The sequence below is a fragment of the Desmodus rotundus genome, chromosome 4, assembly GCF_022682495.2.
Source record: "Desmodus rotundus isolate HL8 chromosome 4, HLdesRot8A.1, whole genome shotgun sequence".
NCBI lineage: Eukaryota > Metazoa > Chordata > Mammalia > Chiroptera > Phyllostomidae > Desmodus > Desmodus rotundus.
The window spans coordinates 46,464,181-46,479,392 of record NC_071390.1 but is presented as its reverse complement, the minus strand read 5'-3'; the positions used below and the strand labels follow the sequence as shown (position 1 = coordinate 46,479,392).

General features: G+C 34.5%; 1 protein-coding gene across 1 annotated transcript in view; it reads right to left on the bottom strand.

Moving 5' to 3' along the window:
• The window catches only part of PCDH15 (protocadherin related 15), an 870,634-nt gene that overhangs the window by 142,022 nt on the left and 713,400 nt on the right, over positions 1-15,212 (bottom strand). Inside the window, exons 25-26 of the mRNA XM_053923048.1 lie at positions 12,760-12,900; positions 10,940-11,052 (exon numbers count right to left, since the gene is read on the bottom strand). Of these exons, the coding sequence (XP_053779023.1) occupies positions 10,940-11,052; positions 12,760-12,900 (254 nt within the window). The remainder of the gene's footprint in view (positions 1-10,939; positions 11,053-12,759; positions 12,901-15,212) is intronic.

The window sequence follows — 15,212 nt, the reverse complement described above, 5'->3', positions numbered from 1 at the left end:
TGTGAGATTCTTGAAGTGTCCTCATCTTCGGGACAGGAACACTGAAGTCCTGAATCTAAAACACCCTCTCAAGTTCACAACACTGTTTGACGGCGAAATGTGCGGTCTAGGGCGTGCCTGTTTGTCTCGTTGTTGTTCGCCTCGGTGCAGTTTATCTAGTCTACCTCAGTCACCGGCTTTCAAACTGTAAAGCCATAGCATTAGCTGAATAACTTAGCAAAATTTCCAGATTTTTTGGATCATGCCTAATGATTCTTATTTAGTAGGTCCATGGGGTCAGACTCAGGACTATCTTTCGTAAAATGTCACTATTTCAATAGTTAAAGGGGCAAAATCTATCATCTTGAAGGCAAAATTTGAGCAGTGACATAAAACAACAGGAAAGGCTCATTTCAGGTAAATTCATCCCGCATAGTGGACAATACATCTAAATTAAAACAGAAAACAACCTGAGAAAACAAGTGACCCCTCTGTGTGGGGGTTATTGTATATTATAGTAATAGCTTACATATAGCTGTTTTTTTTTTCTTTGAAATCAAGGCCAATACTTCTTTTTTTCAAAATCCTCAAGTCCAAACTCATGTGGCTTATGTAAAAAATGATGGCAGTGTTCCTCAATGTAGAGTGATTTTAATTCTCTTAAAAAATGAGATGTTAACTGGAACTTCTTGTTCACCATGTTTTTGGCCACTGTTATAAAATTGTTTCATGTTTTCATGGTATATGAAAATAGATTTCTGGATTTTAAATTATGCTTCTTCTGTTTTTGCATATCAGGAAGGGAACTATTAATCCTTTATAGTTCTTTATAAAGTCAATTCTATTTTTATTTTTCAATATAAAGCCACTTGAAATACATATTTTTAATATAAATTGTATAAAAGTTTGTATTGTCATTTGTTATAAGACCAATTGACATCAATCAGCAAAATGTCAAGTTTTGTTTTTTACTTTAATTAGCAAACTGCTCAGATTTTTTCTCCATGTAGGGGATTTAATCTTTTTTTTTTAAATTTAAGATACTTTTATATGTACCCTATTCTTATTTTGAATTTGACATATTAAATTTGAATAATATTCAAAAATGAAAAAGATTCACAATATTTTTTCTAATAGCAAGTTATCAGCTTGTTCAAGAGGTTAATAAAATATCTTAGGGACATCTGTCCTTTCTCTTTTCTATATATACTGATATAAACTTTGAATTTCTATATTTATCAAATTTCATTTAATATACATGAATCCTTAAAAATGAATATAAATGCAGCATTCAACCATGTAACATTAAATAATCAATACTGATACATTTCCATTTTAAATAAATACCAAAGATATGTTTATATTGCTAGCATATTTGTTTGGAAAAATTATAAACAATTGTCCTTAATAAATGTTTTTGATAAATTATATAAGACACTGCATTTACCATTCAAAATCAATATTTACATTTAGTGAGGCTTTGGTGGTATAGTGGTGAGCACAGCTGCCTTCCAAAATCAATATTTACTTTTAGACTCTATGATCTATTCTAGATGTATTGACCTTCCATGATATTTATCTCTAATACTGATGACAAGTGAATATCAGTGTGTATAAGTCTTTGTCCCTCATCCTGAGATGAAGGGCAAATATCACTCTTCCAAATGATAACTCAACCTATAAGAGTTACTTTATTTTGCCCTGGCTGGTGTGGCTCAGTAGATTGAGTGCTGGTCTGCAAACCAAATGGTTGCCAGTTCGATTTCCAGTCAAGGGCACATGACTGGGTTGTGAGCCAGGTCCCTAGTGCAGGACGCTTGAGAAGGAACCACGCATTGGTGTTTCTCTCCGTCTCTTTCTCCCTCCCTTCCCCTCTCTCTAAAAATAAATAAATAAAATATTAAAAAAAGAGTTTATTCTAAAGTAAAATTATGTGTTTGAATTACTATTTGAATTTTGATATTTCTGTCTAAATTAAAGGGAAAATATATATATATTATATTTTCTGACTATGACAGTATAACTATTTTCCAAAAGATCCATGTAGGTAATTTCCATTGTAGGAAATCTTTTATCAGATATGGACATGTGGTGACAATGCGAGTGTGCCTCACAACCTTCCACTACAGGAAGTACTTTCACCAAGGTCCCAGTTGCTGTGCTCTGAAGTCTATTGCTGTGGTTATATAAAGGTCATGCTACCTAGGAGCTGCTTAGAGATAATGACTGAGAACAGCAGAGATGCTAGGGCAGGTCCTTCCTAGGAGGCATGGGACTTCTCCGATATCTCACTGTGGAGTGAGGATTCCCCGATTATCATGTAGAACCCTACTTGATGACACAGTAGTCACTTACAAAGCACAGTACACTAGAATGTTTCTATATAAACATCTCTTCCTCCTTTTCAGGTGTCAGAATGCATGTGGTTTGGCAGGTCTCCTAGCTTACACTGCTTATGCCTCATTTCTCTCACACCAGTATTTCACCTGCTAAAATATTTGCTTGCTAAATCTCATCTTGATATCTGTTAGGGCAAAACTGAACTAACCCCAAAATATTAATGGGGTCAAATTTAAAAAGAAGCATTAGTATTTTGAAATATCTAAATTAAATTCAGAATATTCATAAATATAGAAAGAGTTCTAGGGAAAATAAATATACATTAATTTTAAATATTAATATATTATATATTAGAATAAGTATTATATTATTATACTAAAATGAAGATGAATACACTAAATAGATTTAATATATATTAACTTGTATGGAGACAAAAGAAAAAGAAAATCTTGAGGATTATAGTGAACCATTATTTAAATATTACAACAATGTAGAAGAATTTGCCATATATTCCAGGATATTTTAAACTAATATGAGAAACTGAACTAACAGTTTGTTTCGTTCAGCAACCACGTGGTTACCATCACTCTTTTGTTCCATGTCAATGAATGGCACACACTGCAAGTTCTCTTTCCCAGTGAGAGGGTGTCCCAAGTCTTGTCGGGACACTCTCTAATGGTTAATAGGAAAACATCGTTTGTCACATCCATCTTAACCAAAGAGTTCAGCTCAGTTTCAATTGAAGTGTAGCAGAATATGACATCCCCAAATATGACTGTAATTTAGTACATGCTACCCCCAAACATGCCACTTTGGTATATTGATTATTTTGAGCTGTAGGTATTTTAAAAGCAGTAAATTCAGGGAGAGGTTTTCTCTGAGCTCTCCTTCTATACATAAAGACAAATCCTGCAAAAACAAGCCAGCTTTCACAGATCCTCTTCCTGGGAGTTTCCACCACCTGGAAGAGACTGGTTTTTATCACAGGAGAGGAGACAGAAGTGGACCCCACACCCAGACATACTTTGTCTCAAACTATCAGGCCTCCCATCTATTCTTCTAAGAACCCATTTCATCCTTCCTGAAAATTATTAACTCTCCCTAGGAGACTTATATCACCCCCGCCTTTCCCCATTAAGATGTGATTTAATTCTGAATTCTAAAGCCATCTCTGTGAGTTACTCATATTTTCCTGGGTATACGTGAAAATAAAATTGCGCGTGTTTTTCTCTTGTTAAATCTGTTTGTTATTATAGGTGTCTCAGTTAAAAACTCAGATAAATTTATTTTTCTTCCCTACACAGCCATACTACTTAAAAGAGGGAACAAATGCTAAAATTGATGAGCACTGAGAAAAAAATCATAGAAAATAATTCAAAAGAATAAATATAGTAATAATCTCAGCATGAACCCTGGCTGGTGAAGCTCAGTGGATTGAGTGCCAGCCTGTGAACCAAAGGGTCACAGGTTCGATTCCCAGATCAGGGCACTTGCCTGGTTTGAGGGCCAGGTCCCCAGTAGGGGATGCATGAGAGGCAACCACACATAGATATTTCTCTCCCTCTCTCTTTCTCCCTCCCTTCCTCTCTGTCTAAAAATAAAATCTTAAAAAAAAAAATAATCTCAGCATAAGAACTCTCCAATATTTACAGCTATCCAAAGATTAAGGAGCACATTTCTCACAACTGTGAGTTCTTAAGAAGAGCCTAGTCAATTTTGTGGCAAGGATATTACAGGAATCAAGTATTAAATTATTATGCTGACTAAATGCTCTCTGGTTTATTTCATCCACTATATGATATGACTTTGAGAATAGCATCCTTATGAGTAACATTAACCTGTTCTTCTCTGCTTCTAGAGAAAGTCAAATTAGGAAAAATAGTTTGCATTAAGATATGATTGCATATAGATATAATTTTTTTCAATCGACTGAGTGATAATACCTCAAAATTTATGATTATTTATAGGAGAAAGGGGCTAATACTTGAACTTAATTCATTGTAAAAAATAAAGTTACCTGTGGGTGATTTTTTGAAGGGAAGAGTTGTTTCAATAATAAAGCATAAGGAAATGCCATTAACTCTTTAAGAGAATTGTTTCAGGAAGAGGGAGAAAAAAATAAAAAATGATTTATGCATATAAACTCTAAGACACTGAAAGTATTGATATTTCCTTGTTTGTCAAAGAGAGAAAATGGAAGAACCAAAGAAAACGGGAATACTGCATTAAAATAAAAATTTGTTTACAATTTTGAAATTCTGGGTTGAGTGTATGTTTCTAAATAATAAGAATGTTGTTTACAATTATACAAATAAACATTATACAGTCTGAAAATTCATACTTTTCAAAAGTTTTAAGAAAAGCTCAGTATTTCCTTGCAAATGTGGCTGTTCATCTAACAACAAACACATGATGTCTTGATTCTCCATTTACCATAATTAAATTACTCAAATAAAGATTGGTTTGATGTGGTCATGACATTAACAAAATGAGTCTGTTTCAACCATTACAACTGCAGTAGAGACCAAAGAGAATCAGTGCAGGCTTATCTGAAGAATTACTGTAAATCTGGACATTAGGAAAGTAAATCTATAGGGGCGAACTGCCTTCCCATGATGACTATCCTCTTACTCTGAAAACTTGCTTGAAGCCAGCCATCGGAAACCAACTTGGGGAAAGACAAAATCAAATCCTTTCCCAACATATATAAAATATCCCATTATAAATAATAAACAAGAAAAATAATGTGAGAAATTTCTAATCTCGACAAGCTAAATTATTTTACTTAATATAGGGTGGTCTTTGAAAAATCCTTGAATAATTTTACTAACTACATTATATATTTTTCATATAACATTAGCAGAAAGGAAGGGTGTTTTTAAACATGCAAAGAGAACAGACATAACAAGTAAGTATGTGAAATGAGGGTGTGGTTTTCTGTTGGTTTGGTACTTTTACATTGGTCAGCCAACCTAATTATCTGTCATCTGGTGATCTAATATATTTTTCCTTTAATAAAGAATAAAGTATTTATTACAATGTCCCTTGTTTGTTGGATACTACTGGTCCAGCAACCAAGTAATTATCAGTAGCTCAACATTTAAATGTTTTCATTTTACAAAAAGAATGATGGACTGGTACATTGGAACATGTTTCACCAAATAGTAAATGTCACCCCTAAAATCTTTTTGATGGTTTCCACTAAGCTTATAGTGGGATACTTTATAGTTTCTAACTATCATTTGCATTCTACATTTATGTTTTATTTTCACTTTCTTCTTCCTTTGTGATAAAGATAATAGGCTTCTCTGGAAAAATGGAGAAAGTAATTAATTATAATTAAATAACCAAACATTAGCTTGAAGTCCAGAAAAACCCTAGGTTGGAATATGTGATATTAATATTTGATATGTTGAAATCACTCAAAATAATTTAAAACACCCCAAAATATACATTTGAGATGCACTTCAAATTCAGAGGAAATATCAATTCTCTTATTATTTTAAGAAGAATGGATTCTATTTCTCCAGTGCATATTTAAAAGTAAAAATGCTTGTGTACTATTACACCACTAGTTCATATACCATATATTGCATATCCTGAGCGATATCAACTCTTTTAGAATGACTGCTGCAATTTAAAATCTATAATGTCTAATATTACACATTTAGCGCTGCTTTTCTACCAACATCATTTTCTCTTCTTCCTCAGCAGTAGAGGCGGAACTTGGACAGAGCTGCCTAGCCAAGAACTCCTGTGCCATTCATAGCTAAGTGTTCACATTTGCCTGGGTTTTCAGGATAAAATATGAGCTGATAATTAAATTTGCAACTCCCTTCTTACTTGCTTTAGAAAATCTCTGGATGTGGACTTCTGCTTCTATTTTCCCTTCCCATGGACTGAATTGGCAATAATTGAAGTTATTTTGAAACATGTTAAAGATGGAAGACCCTCCATTTTCCTGGATCCCTTAATGACTATATGGAAGAACATGTGCAGAAGAGCTATCACCAACCTCACTGAACGTAACACTCATTCGAGACTGTCACGCGAGCCATAAATATGTGTTTCTTTTGGTTCTCTGAACCATTACATCTTAGGTTTCTTTTTACAGCAGCCTAACCTACCCTAAGTATTTTATTCTGAGATTTAAAGATTTAATGACTAGCCATTCCAAAAACAACATAATCAGGTTCATGGAGGAGGTCAGGTTAATAATTCAGTTCAAAATTCTAAAATATATATGTACTTTATATTTAGAACCTCTCTTGAACTGCTAGTCATTTGTCGAAAACTAGTTTTTCTCCAAGCCATTAAAAAAATCAACATCGAAATGAAGACGTTCTTGAGATGTAAAAACCAAAACCTCACCTCACAATGCTATTTATCTTGGATTACTGCTTTCTGTTTGTAACCCAGGAGCATCCTCCTGCCCAAACCCTACAAAGAGCAGAACTCCTGCATCATGATGTTGTGGCCCACCAAACTGGACCACCTAAAGCCGAAGGTTTCCACTGGGAGCAATTCTGTAGGGGAGGTGAAATTTTACCTCTATCTTCTTAGGATTTTTTGGCTAGACCTAAGTATGAAACTGACACAAGACCAATTAACAGAAGAAAGCAAATATATTTATATAAATTTTACATGACATGGGAGCCCTCATAATGAAATGAAGACCCAAGGAACTGACAGAACTTACATTCTTTTATATTAAGATGACCAAAGAGAGGAAGTTGTGGGAAAGTAACTAAACTGGGTAGGGAGGCTAAAGAGAGATAAGAATTATTTTTAACAAGCCCTGTTTGTGGAGAATTCTCTTGGCTTTGACTCCCCAATAAATATATTTTTTCTTCTGGTATAGAAAGGGCATCTTTCACATGGGATTTTTAAATCTCCTGTTTTCAGGAAGAAAAGGAGATTAGAGGCCTTTCTTGCATCTGTGGTTTTTTAGGCGCTTTTAGCTTAAAATAATCCTTATGTCAAAGTGACACAGTTAGGGATGGCGCATTCTGCCATCCTTCAGTTCCAACACAGGGGAGCATCCTGATAATCAGGCACTAATTACACTGGCATCTTGGGAAGTTTTGAGTATACAGCTGGAGCAATAAATGGATCAGAATATAATAAGAAAGGGAAGGAGACATATGAAGTTTCCAGCAGCCATTCTATATATTTTTTTCTTTTTCTTTTTTTCCTGTTTAGAAAGGACACCATGTGGGCCATCACAGCTATCTGAAATGCTGTAGATATTTTGCCAAAGCTAGTAGTTGAACATATAAAAAGAAAATACTATACAAAAATAAAACTATTTTACCATGAGTACAGTTTTAAAATGACCAACTGGGAAATACTGTAATATAAATGAAAAAAGTTTCTAAAAGGATTAACACACGATGTGATTAGTTGTTTCATACTAACAAAATGTTGACCAACTGTGTTAGTTGAAATGGTATGAGGTAACATTATAGATAAGCCCCTACGTTTGTTGCTGACGTAACAATTCATTGAGGGCATTCCTAGTGAGGTAGCTCTCCTCCAAACTGTGATTCAGAGGCCTAAGCTCCTGGTATATTCTATTTCTACTATTGTCAACACATGGCTCCCAAGGTTTCCTGGGTATTTTTTTTTATCTTTTCCATCTAACAGGGGACAAGGTTAAGTCAGGTCAAGAAATTGTGCAGACCACATTATTAGCCTTGTATTGGTCCTCAGTCACCTGGCTCCGAACAGTAGGTGAGGTTAGGGTGCAGTCCAGATGTATGCACAGGAGGAAGAAGAAAAGATTTAGGAGGTTTCCAGAAAACCTCTACTCTGTACATGTCCAAAAGTCTTTAAAAACCCCATAGTTGATAAATGATAAAGACATGATGGATAAAGAAAAATAATCATCAGTCTTAGGATTTTATTTTTTTGCAGTAGTTCATTCCATAGTTTAGGTCAAATATAAGCCTATATAAAGACTTAAATTCAATTATTTCCATTTATTCAAAAACTAGTATGCCCTGCCAATATTTAGTATGACTTTCTATTATCCATATTTTGGGGCATCTGATGGAAAACAAAACCTGTTAAGTTCCGAAGTACTACTGAATCTATTACACCAATGACATTGCTTCTTATGTAGGATTCTCTTCATAAGCTGCAGGATACAACAAGATTCCCAAATTGCCTTTATGTATCAGAATAAGAAATGAACTGGAATAGTCAGGACACTATTTGCAATTGTTAGCAATGTTCTTCTGGAAGGTCAAAAATTCTTTTACAAGGGCTACACAACTGCTCTTAATTTTAGCACCGATTGGCTAGTTGTTCCTTCTTTAAGTTAACAACTTAATTAACAGAATCCATTTGCAGCGAGCAGTTACTTCTCTTACAGAGAAGGTAAGAAATAGTAAATTATTCACTGAAAAGATTATTTTTAAAAGGTGGCATTAAATCACGACAATTAAAAAAAGAAAGTTAAATGAGCAATGCCCTGACGAGGTCACTGACCTTGGCCATAATGCCACAACGTCTTAGCTAGAAAAGTTAACGAGCAAGACACACTTCCATTAATAAGGAAGTGAGCTCCAAATAAAAGCCTGGAGATAAGAGACACGATTTATTAAGTTTATTTAAGGGAAAATGTTATTCACCACACCACTTTTTTCTTCTCTTGGGGCTTCCAAAGAATAAGTGGACTTGGGATGAAAAGTTTTAGGGAACAAAGGTGGGAATTTTATTGTGCTGAAACTGTGAGGGATTTTTGGATCCACCTCAAAAAATAAATACATTTTCTGTGAGCATCTACTAGATAAGTCAAGGAGAAAGAAAAGTGAGTTCACAATCATCTTGGCTCTTGAGAAAACCAAAATGACCATATTTAGGTAACTCCTTCAATAGTAGAAAACTGAATGGTAGATATCAAAAAAATTAGAGGTTACCATGTCAACAACAACAATGAAAGGGAATCGGTAATAATAGATACAATGAAGAACATGGCCTTTAAAACAGATTGATAAGGAATTCATATTGTTTTAAGTATGGCTTCATGTCAATGGTTTACATGTGTGTTATGTAGAATTTTCTAGTATTTATATTATGTAATTTAATTTAGTACTTGAATATTATAAGGACAGTTTTTTACAAAAGGAGAAAACTACTTGGTTGAGTGTGGTAAAAGTTCGCAGATGCCTAACCTACCTCCTCCTTCAGTACCTTGGGCCCTGCTCTAGCTTATAATTCTTAGGCAGTTCTTAGAAATTATTAGAGCAATAAAGTCAAAATTCCAGAATTTGATAAAGTGTTCTCTTATGTGACATTTTCATTTTTCTTGAGCTCCAATTAGTGTCATTATGTAGCTTCCAATTGGTCTCTAGGTAGACTAATTACTAAAATATTCTGGAATTCAATACATCTCCCATATGCTTCATTTGTGAGTATACTTCTGTATGCTGAGTCTTTGGCATGTAACATTTTCCCACATTTTTGTCGAGTGGCCAGTCTCTACTTCCATCTAGATATAGCTCAGACTGTGTTGATCAGGTTCAGACACAGTTAAGTGTTTCTCCAACATGTTACCTCAGGGCTGTGAGCTTCTATTATTGTGTTTTCACAAGGTATTGTACTTTTTGTATAGTTCTTTGTTTCTACTCATGGTTGAAAACCTCTGGAATGCAATGACTAGCTGCTTTTGAATGCTCTGTCCACAATAAATAAGCCACAAATATGCTGTATATAGTGGTTCACTTTCAAATGTTTGTGAGAAAACTACGTCCTGTGGATTCTAACATACTAATAAAAGTACCTTAATGTTTTAACTTGGAAACAAAAATAAAACAATAGAGATCCAGCCTTTGGAAGGTAAGTAGGTTTCTATCAGGCCGTGAGAGTGAGTGAGGTTCTTATCTTGGGACTAGTGCCCTCATAGAACAGACACCAGAGCACCTGCTGGCTTTCTCTCACTTTCTTCCAAGTGAGGACAAGGGAACAGGCAGCCGTCTACAAGCCTTAAAGAGTGTCCTTACCAGAACCTGGCCATGCCAGCACCCCGATCCTAGGCTTCCAGTGTCCAGGAGTATGAGAAAACAAATGTCTGCTCTTCAAGACACCCAGTTCAGATATTTTGTTGTGAAAGCCTGGCCTGACTAAGGTCATATTCCAACGCTATGGCTATAACATGTGATATATGTTATACACATAAGCATACACACACTCTCTCTGCATATCTCTCTCTTTGACTGATTTTTGGGAAAGTATCATTTTGGGTACATGTCAAAATTGGATAATATAGTGATTTTGGCAATAATAAAAAACAAAATGTCTACTTCTTACTATGGAGACCATTAATGAGTTGTATTTTAAACCCAAAAACATAATGTGTATTTTTCAACGTTCATTTTAATTATTTGTGAAAGATCTATTAATCATGAAAGCATTAGTAAAACTGATATTATTTATACTAAAGTGTCATTTTAACTGTACTACTTTTAAGATAAATATAACCTTATGTTAATTTAGAAAAGATTAGGCTAGAATTGGGAGACTAATTCATTGATAAGTTTATATATCACATTGATTTTTAGAGGCCAAAACAAAGCAAAACCCTTTATTAATTAAAAAACCTGGTAGGAATCAATACCTATATTCCTCTTGTGTGAAACGTGGGATCTCTCCAGGATGTAAGACAAGAATTTTCACTATGGCGCTGCTGGACATCACAGGCTCACCGTCGTCAAACGCGATGACCACCAACTTAAAGAGTAATAGAGATTCATGTTAAAGATGATTAATGACAAAGTACAGTCTCATTTTTCTATATGCGTTCTTAATCGTTGGACTGCCTGGTTCTAGGAGGCGAACCACTGAGTACCAGGTAGCAGACACTGTACTAGGGTATGTCACATATATTATCATTTAATCTTCACAAAAATCCTGCCACGTAGATGTTATTATTTTCATTTGTTTGATGAAATGACTGAAAGGAATTGAGTTACTAACTCTGTAATAGAGAAAACTGCCAGCAAAGTAAGTATATTATAATACATCTCTCCAGTAATAAACTCTTCTCTTCTATGATTCCACTGGTGTCCTCAGTGAAAACATAGGCCTTTGAAAGCACTAACAGTTATTGAAAAAGTGTTAAATTCAATAACATCAATAGCAAAAAACTAATTAGCTCGCTTATAGCAGGAAATTAATGTTTCCAGTGAATTAATTGTCTGCAAGATTATAAGGCAGAAATAGTTACTCTGGAGGATGAAATTGGAAATCTTTATACTTAAACACATTTTGAAATACACTCACTTAAAAACAATTAAAAACAATTACAACATATAAAAAACAAGCTCATAATGTACAGCATAAATTGTTCCAACAATGCAAACTAAAGTTTTAGTCTTAAGATGTGATTGTTGTATATTATTTATTACTAAAATAATTTTATGACCTCATTTTATTTGATAACCTCTATTATATCTAGAGGAATTATAATGTTTATTTTTAAGAAATGTTAAATATTTTTGAAACTGTGTTTCTCTGGAATATAATTTTGAAAGCTGCAGATTACTAATCTAAATTTATTCAACCTAGATCATGGAACCATAAACAAGGATCAATCTAAGAGTCATGATTTACCTTTGGGTTACAATCTTACAAAGAAAATACGTATTTCCAAACAGCGAGAACACTGCATGAGACATATTACTCATTGATATTTGCAAGGTTAACTGATGGATGTAATTCTCCAATGTGAAGCCAAAGGCTTTATTTACAGTGGTAGTTTTTTTCTAAATAATCACAGAAAATAGAAATATTTAAACATTGAATAAATCGGATTATTCTTGGTAATAGTGAAGCATAGTATTACTTAAAGTTTTCTGGAAGTATAACAAATCATGAGTGCATGAGCTTGATCCGACAATTCTGCCTACAGTTACCGACCTTAAGGACAAATATTAGCAAGTGGCAAATGATAGCTGCAAAATGATTTTCATGAAACTAAATATTTTAGTAACAAAATAATGGAAACAGCCTAATTATCCAACAGCATAGTATTAAATTAAAAAATAGAACATTATGTTCATACAATAAAACATGATATAAACATTAAAATAATACCAATAGTATTTATTAGCATGTGTAACATTATTAAGTTAAAAAAGCAGTATGAATAATATAATCACTGTGTTTTAAAATGTATATTTGTATTTGCATAGAATAACATCATAAAGATAGTAAAATGGTAAATTCTAGTTGTCTCCAAGATGTGAAATATCAAATGATTTTTTTTCTTTTTATCTAACTGTATATTCTGAATGTCAATGCAGTAAAAATGTATTGTTCATAATTTTAAAAGATTAAAGAGAAAAAAGTAGAAAGTAGTGTGGTCATCTGCTAAACCGAATTCTCAATCAAAAGTTAAGCATCTAACAGACAATATAAGGAAAACACCGCACTGACCTTAAAAATGGTTGTGGGTTCTTCATTAAGGTTGACCCGAGTTATTACTCTCCCAGAGTCTTCTTCTACATCAAAAATGCTGGCAGGATAAGGAGACTGGATTTCATCCACTCTGTACCTCACACGACTTGCAGGTAATCCCTAGAACAAAATGATATATTATTAATTTAAGTCACAACAAAAACTAAATGTTGTGAAAATGTTAAACTGATTTATAAAATGCATGGCCTTTTAGAAGTGAAAAATCGTATTTCAACTTTTTATAATTTCAGGTTTCAGATGTCGTTGAATCTTTCTTTCATTAGCGTAACAATCTGCATTAGTAAATGTTTTTACTTTACCTGTTGTTTAAAATTATGTGAACAAAATAAATGGTTGACTTAGCTACCTTCTCTTCCACTTTCTTTTAATATTTCATCTCATCTTCTGAGACAATTTATAAGTTCTTTTCTTTTCTTTTACTCATTTGAACTCCGTGGTGCGCAGCAGGTGTGAGTGTGCAGGACTGCGGTAACGTGAGGAACGGGTGTGGAAATGAAGGAGACAGACATTGTTACCGTCTGCTCTGTGTATTTACCGTGCTCGGTGTTTTCATAAATGCATTAATCCTCATCACACTCCTCTGAGAGAACGTTACTACTGATGATAATAGTAATAATAGTGAAACAATAAAGGCTAACATTTGTTGAATGTGTATTATGTGCAAGAATCATACTAAAGATGACAAATGTATACTCTATCACCCATTTTTTAGTTAATGAACTTGAGGCTTATAGGGAGTTAAATAATGTTCAGTTGACCCAGGCATAGACCAAGGTAAGTTGGAATATCAAAAAATATATAAATTTTTAAAGAAAGAAAAGGAGACTATTATGAGAACAATTGAAATTTGCTGAATATCCTCACTTATCTTAGGGTTTAGATTGGTTTTATTTTTGAATTATATAAGTATACTGGGGTGGGTTCTGTAATCTTTTCTGTGTTCAAGGTCTGTACATCTTTTCAGCCAGTCCCAAGTCCCAGAAGTCAAGAAAACAACTCAAGCACAAAGCTAGTCTATGATAGAGTTTGACTTCAAACTCAGACATTTTATTACACCATTAAACTCTGAAGAGTAAGACACCCATATTTGGCATTCTGATGCAGAAAAATTGATGCAGTAACACCATAGGCTGTTTAGTGGTTGTATTTATTTATTTATTTATATTTCTTTATAAAGATTTTATTTATTTATTTTTAGAGAGAGAGGGAGGGAGGGAGGGAGAAAAACATCAATGCACGGTTGCCTCTCGTGTGTCCACCACCAGGGACCTGGCCCACAACCCAGGCATGTGCCCTGAATGGGAATTGAACCAACAACCTTTGGTTCGCAGGCTGGCACTCAATTCACTGAGCCACACCAGCCGGGGCTATTTGGTTGGGTTTAGTGGTACTTTGGTGTAAGGAAGGCTTTGAGAACATCGTTTCCTGTGTTGCTGATCTTCATAACTTTCCTCAAATGGAATCTTTTGATCATTCCTCAATCACACTTGGGCTAGAGGACCAATGTGCTAGCCTTCTGGACCTGTACAGTTCCCTAATTATTAACCGTAGACCCAGTCCTTCCATGCACTGCACATCGCAGCTGATCACTCCCTCCTTAAACACTTTTTTACCTTCTTTCACTCCTCTGCCTTTTCTTCTTCGTATCTGCTGCTCTGTCTCAAACACTTTCTTTGTTCCCACTCTTTCTTTTTATTTTTTATTTATTTATTTTATTTTTTATTGTTTTTCAAGTACAGCTTTCTGCCTTTCTCCCCCCCCGCCCCTCCCCCCCACCCCAGCCCTCTCCACCTCCTTCCCCTATTTCCACCCCCCTTGTTATTGTCCACGTGTCCTTTATAATTGTTCCTGTAAACCCTTCCCCCTTTTCCCCCAGTATCCCCTCCCCTCTCCCATCTGGTCACTGTCAGCCTGTTCTCAATTTCTTACTCTTTCTGAGTGTTCCAAGTCTCTGTCACAGAAACTTTAACCTTTTCTATCTCTACTCCGGACCTCTAGGATTTATTCTAGTCCAATGGCTTTAACTACCTTCTATTTGTTCATAAATCTAAAATTTAAACCTCTGACTATACTCTCTTCTTTTAAGCTCAAAACAATTGCAATGTAGACATTCTATTTTCAATCAAGTCCTGCCAAAACTTCAATGAAAGCCCTAGATGTATCACCTCTCATATCCTCCATCAACCTACAGTATCCCCCCTTATCCACACTTTCCCTTTCTACAGTTTCAGTTACCCCTGGTCAACCATGGTCTGAAAAAATTAAGTGGAAAATTCCAGAAATACACAATTCCTAAGTTTTAAGTTGCACACCACTCCGAATAGTGTAATGAAATCTCTCACTGTCCTGCTTTGTCCTGTCTGGGATGCGAACTTTCCCTTTGTTCAGTGTATCCATGCCCTTATTGCTAC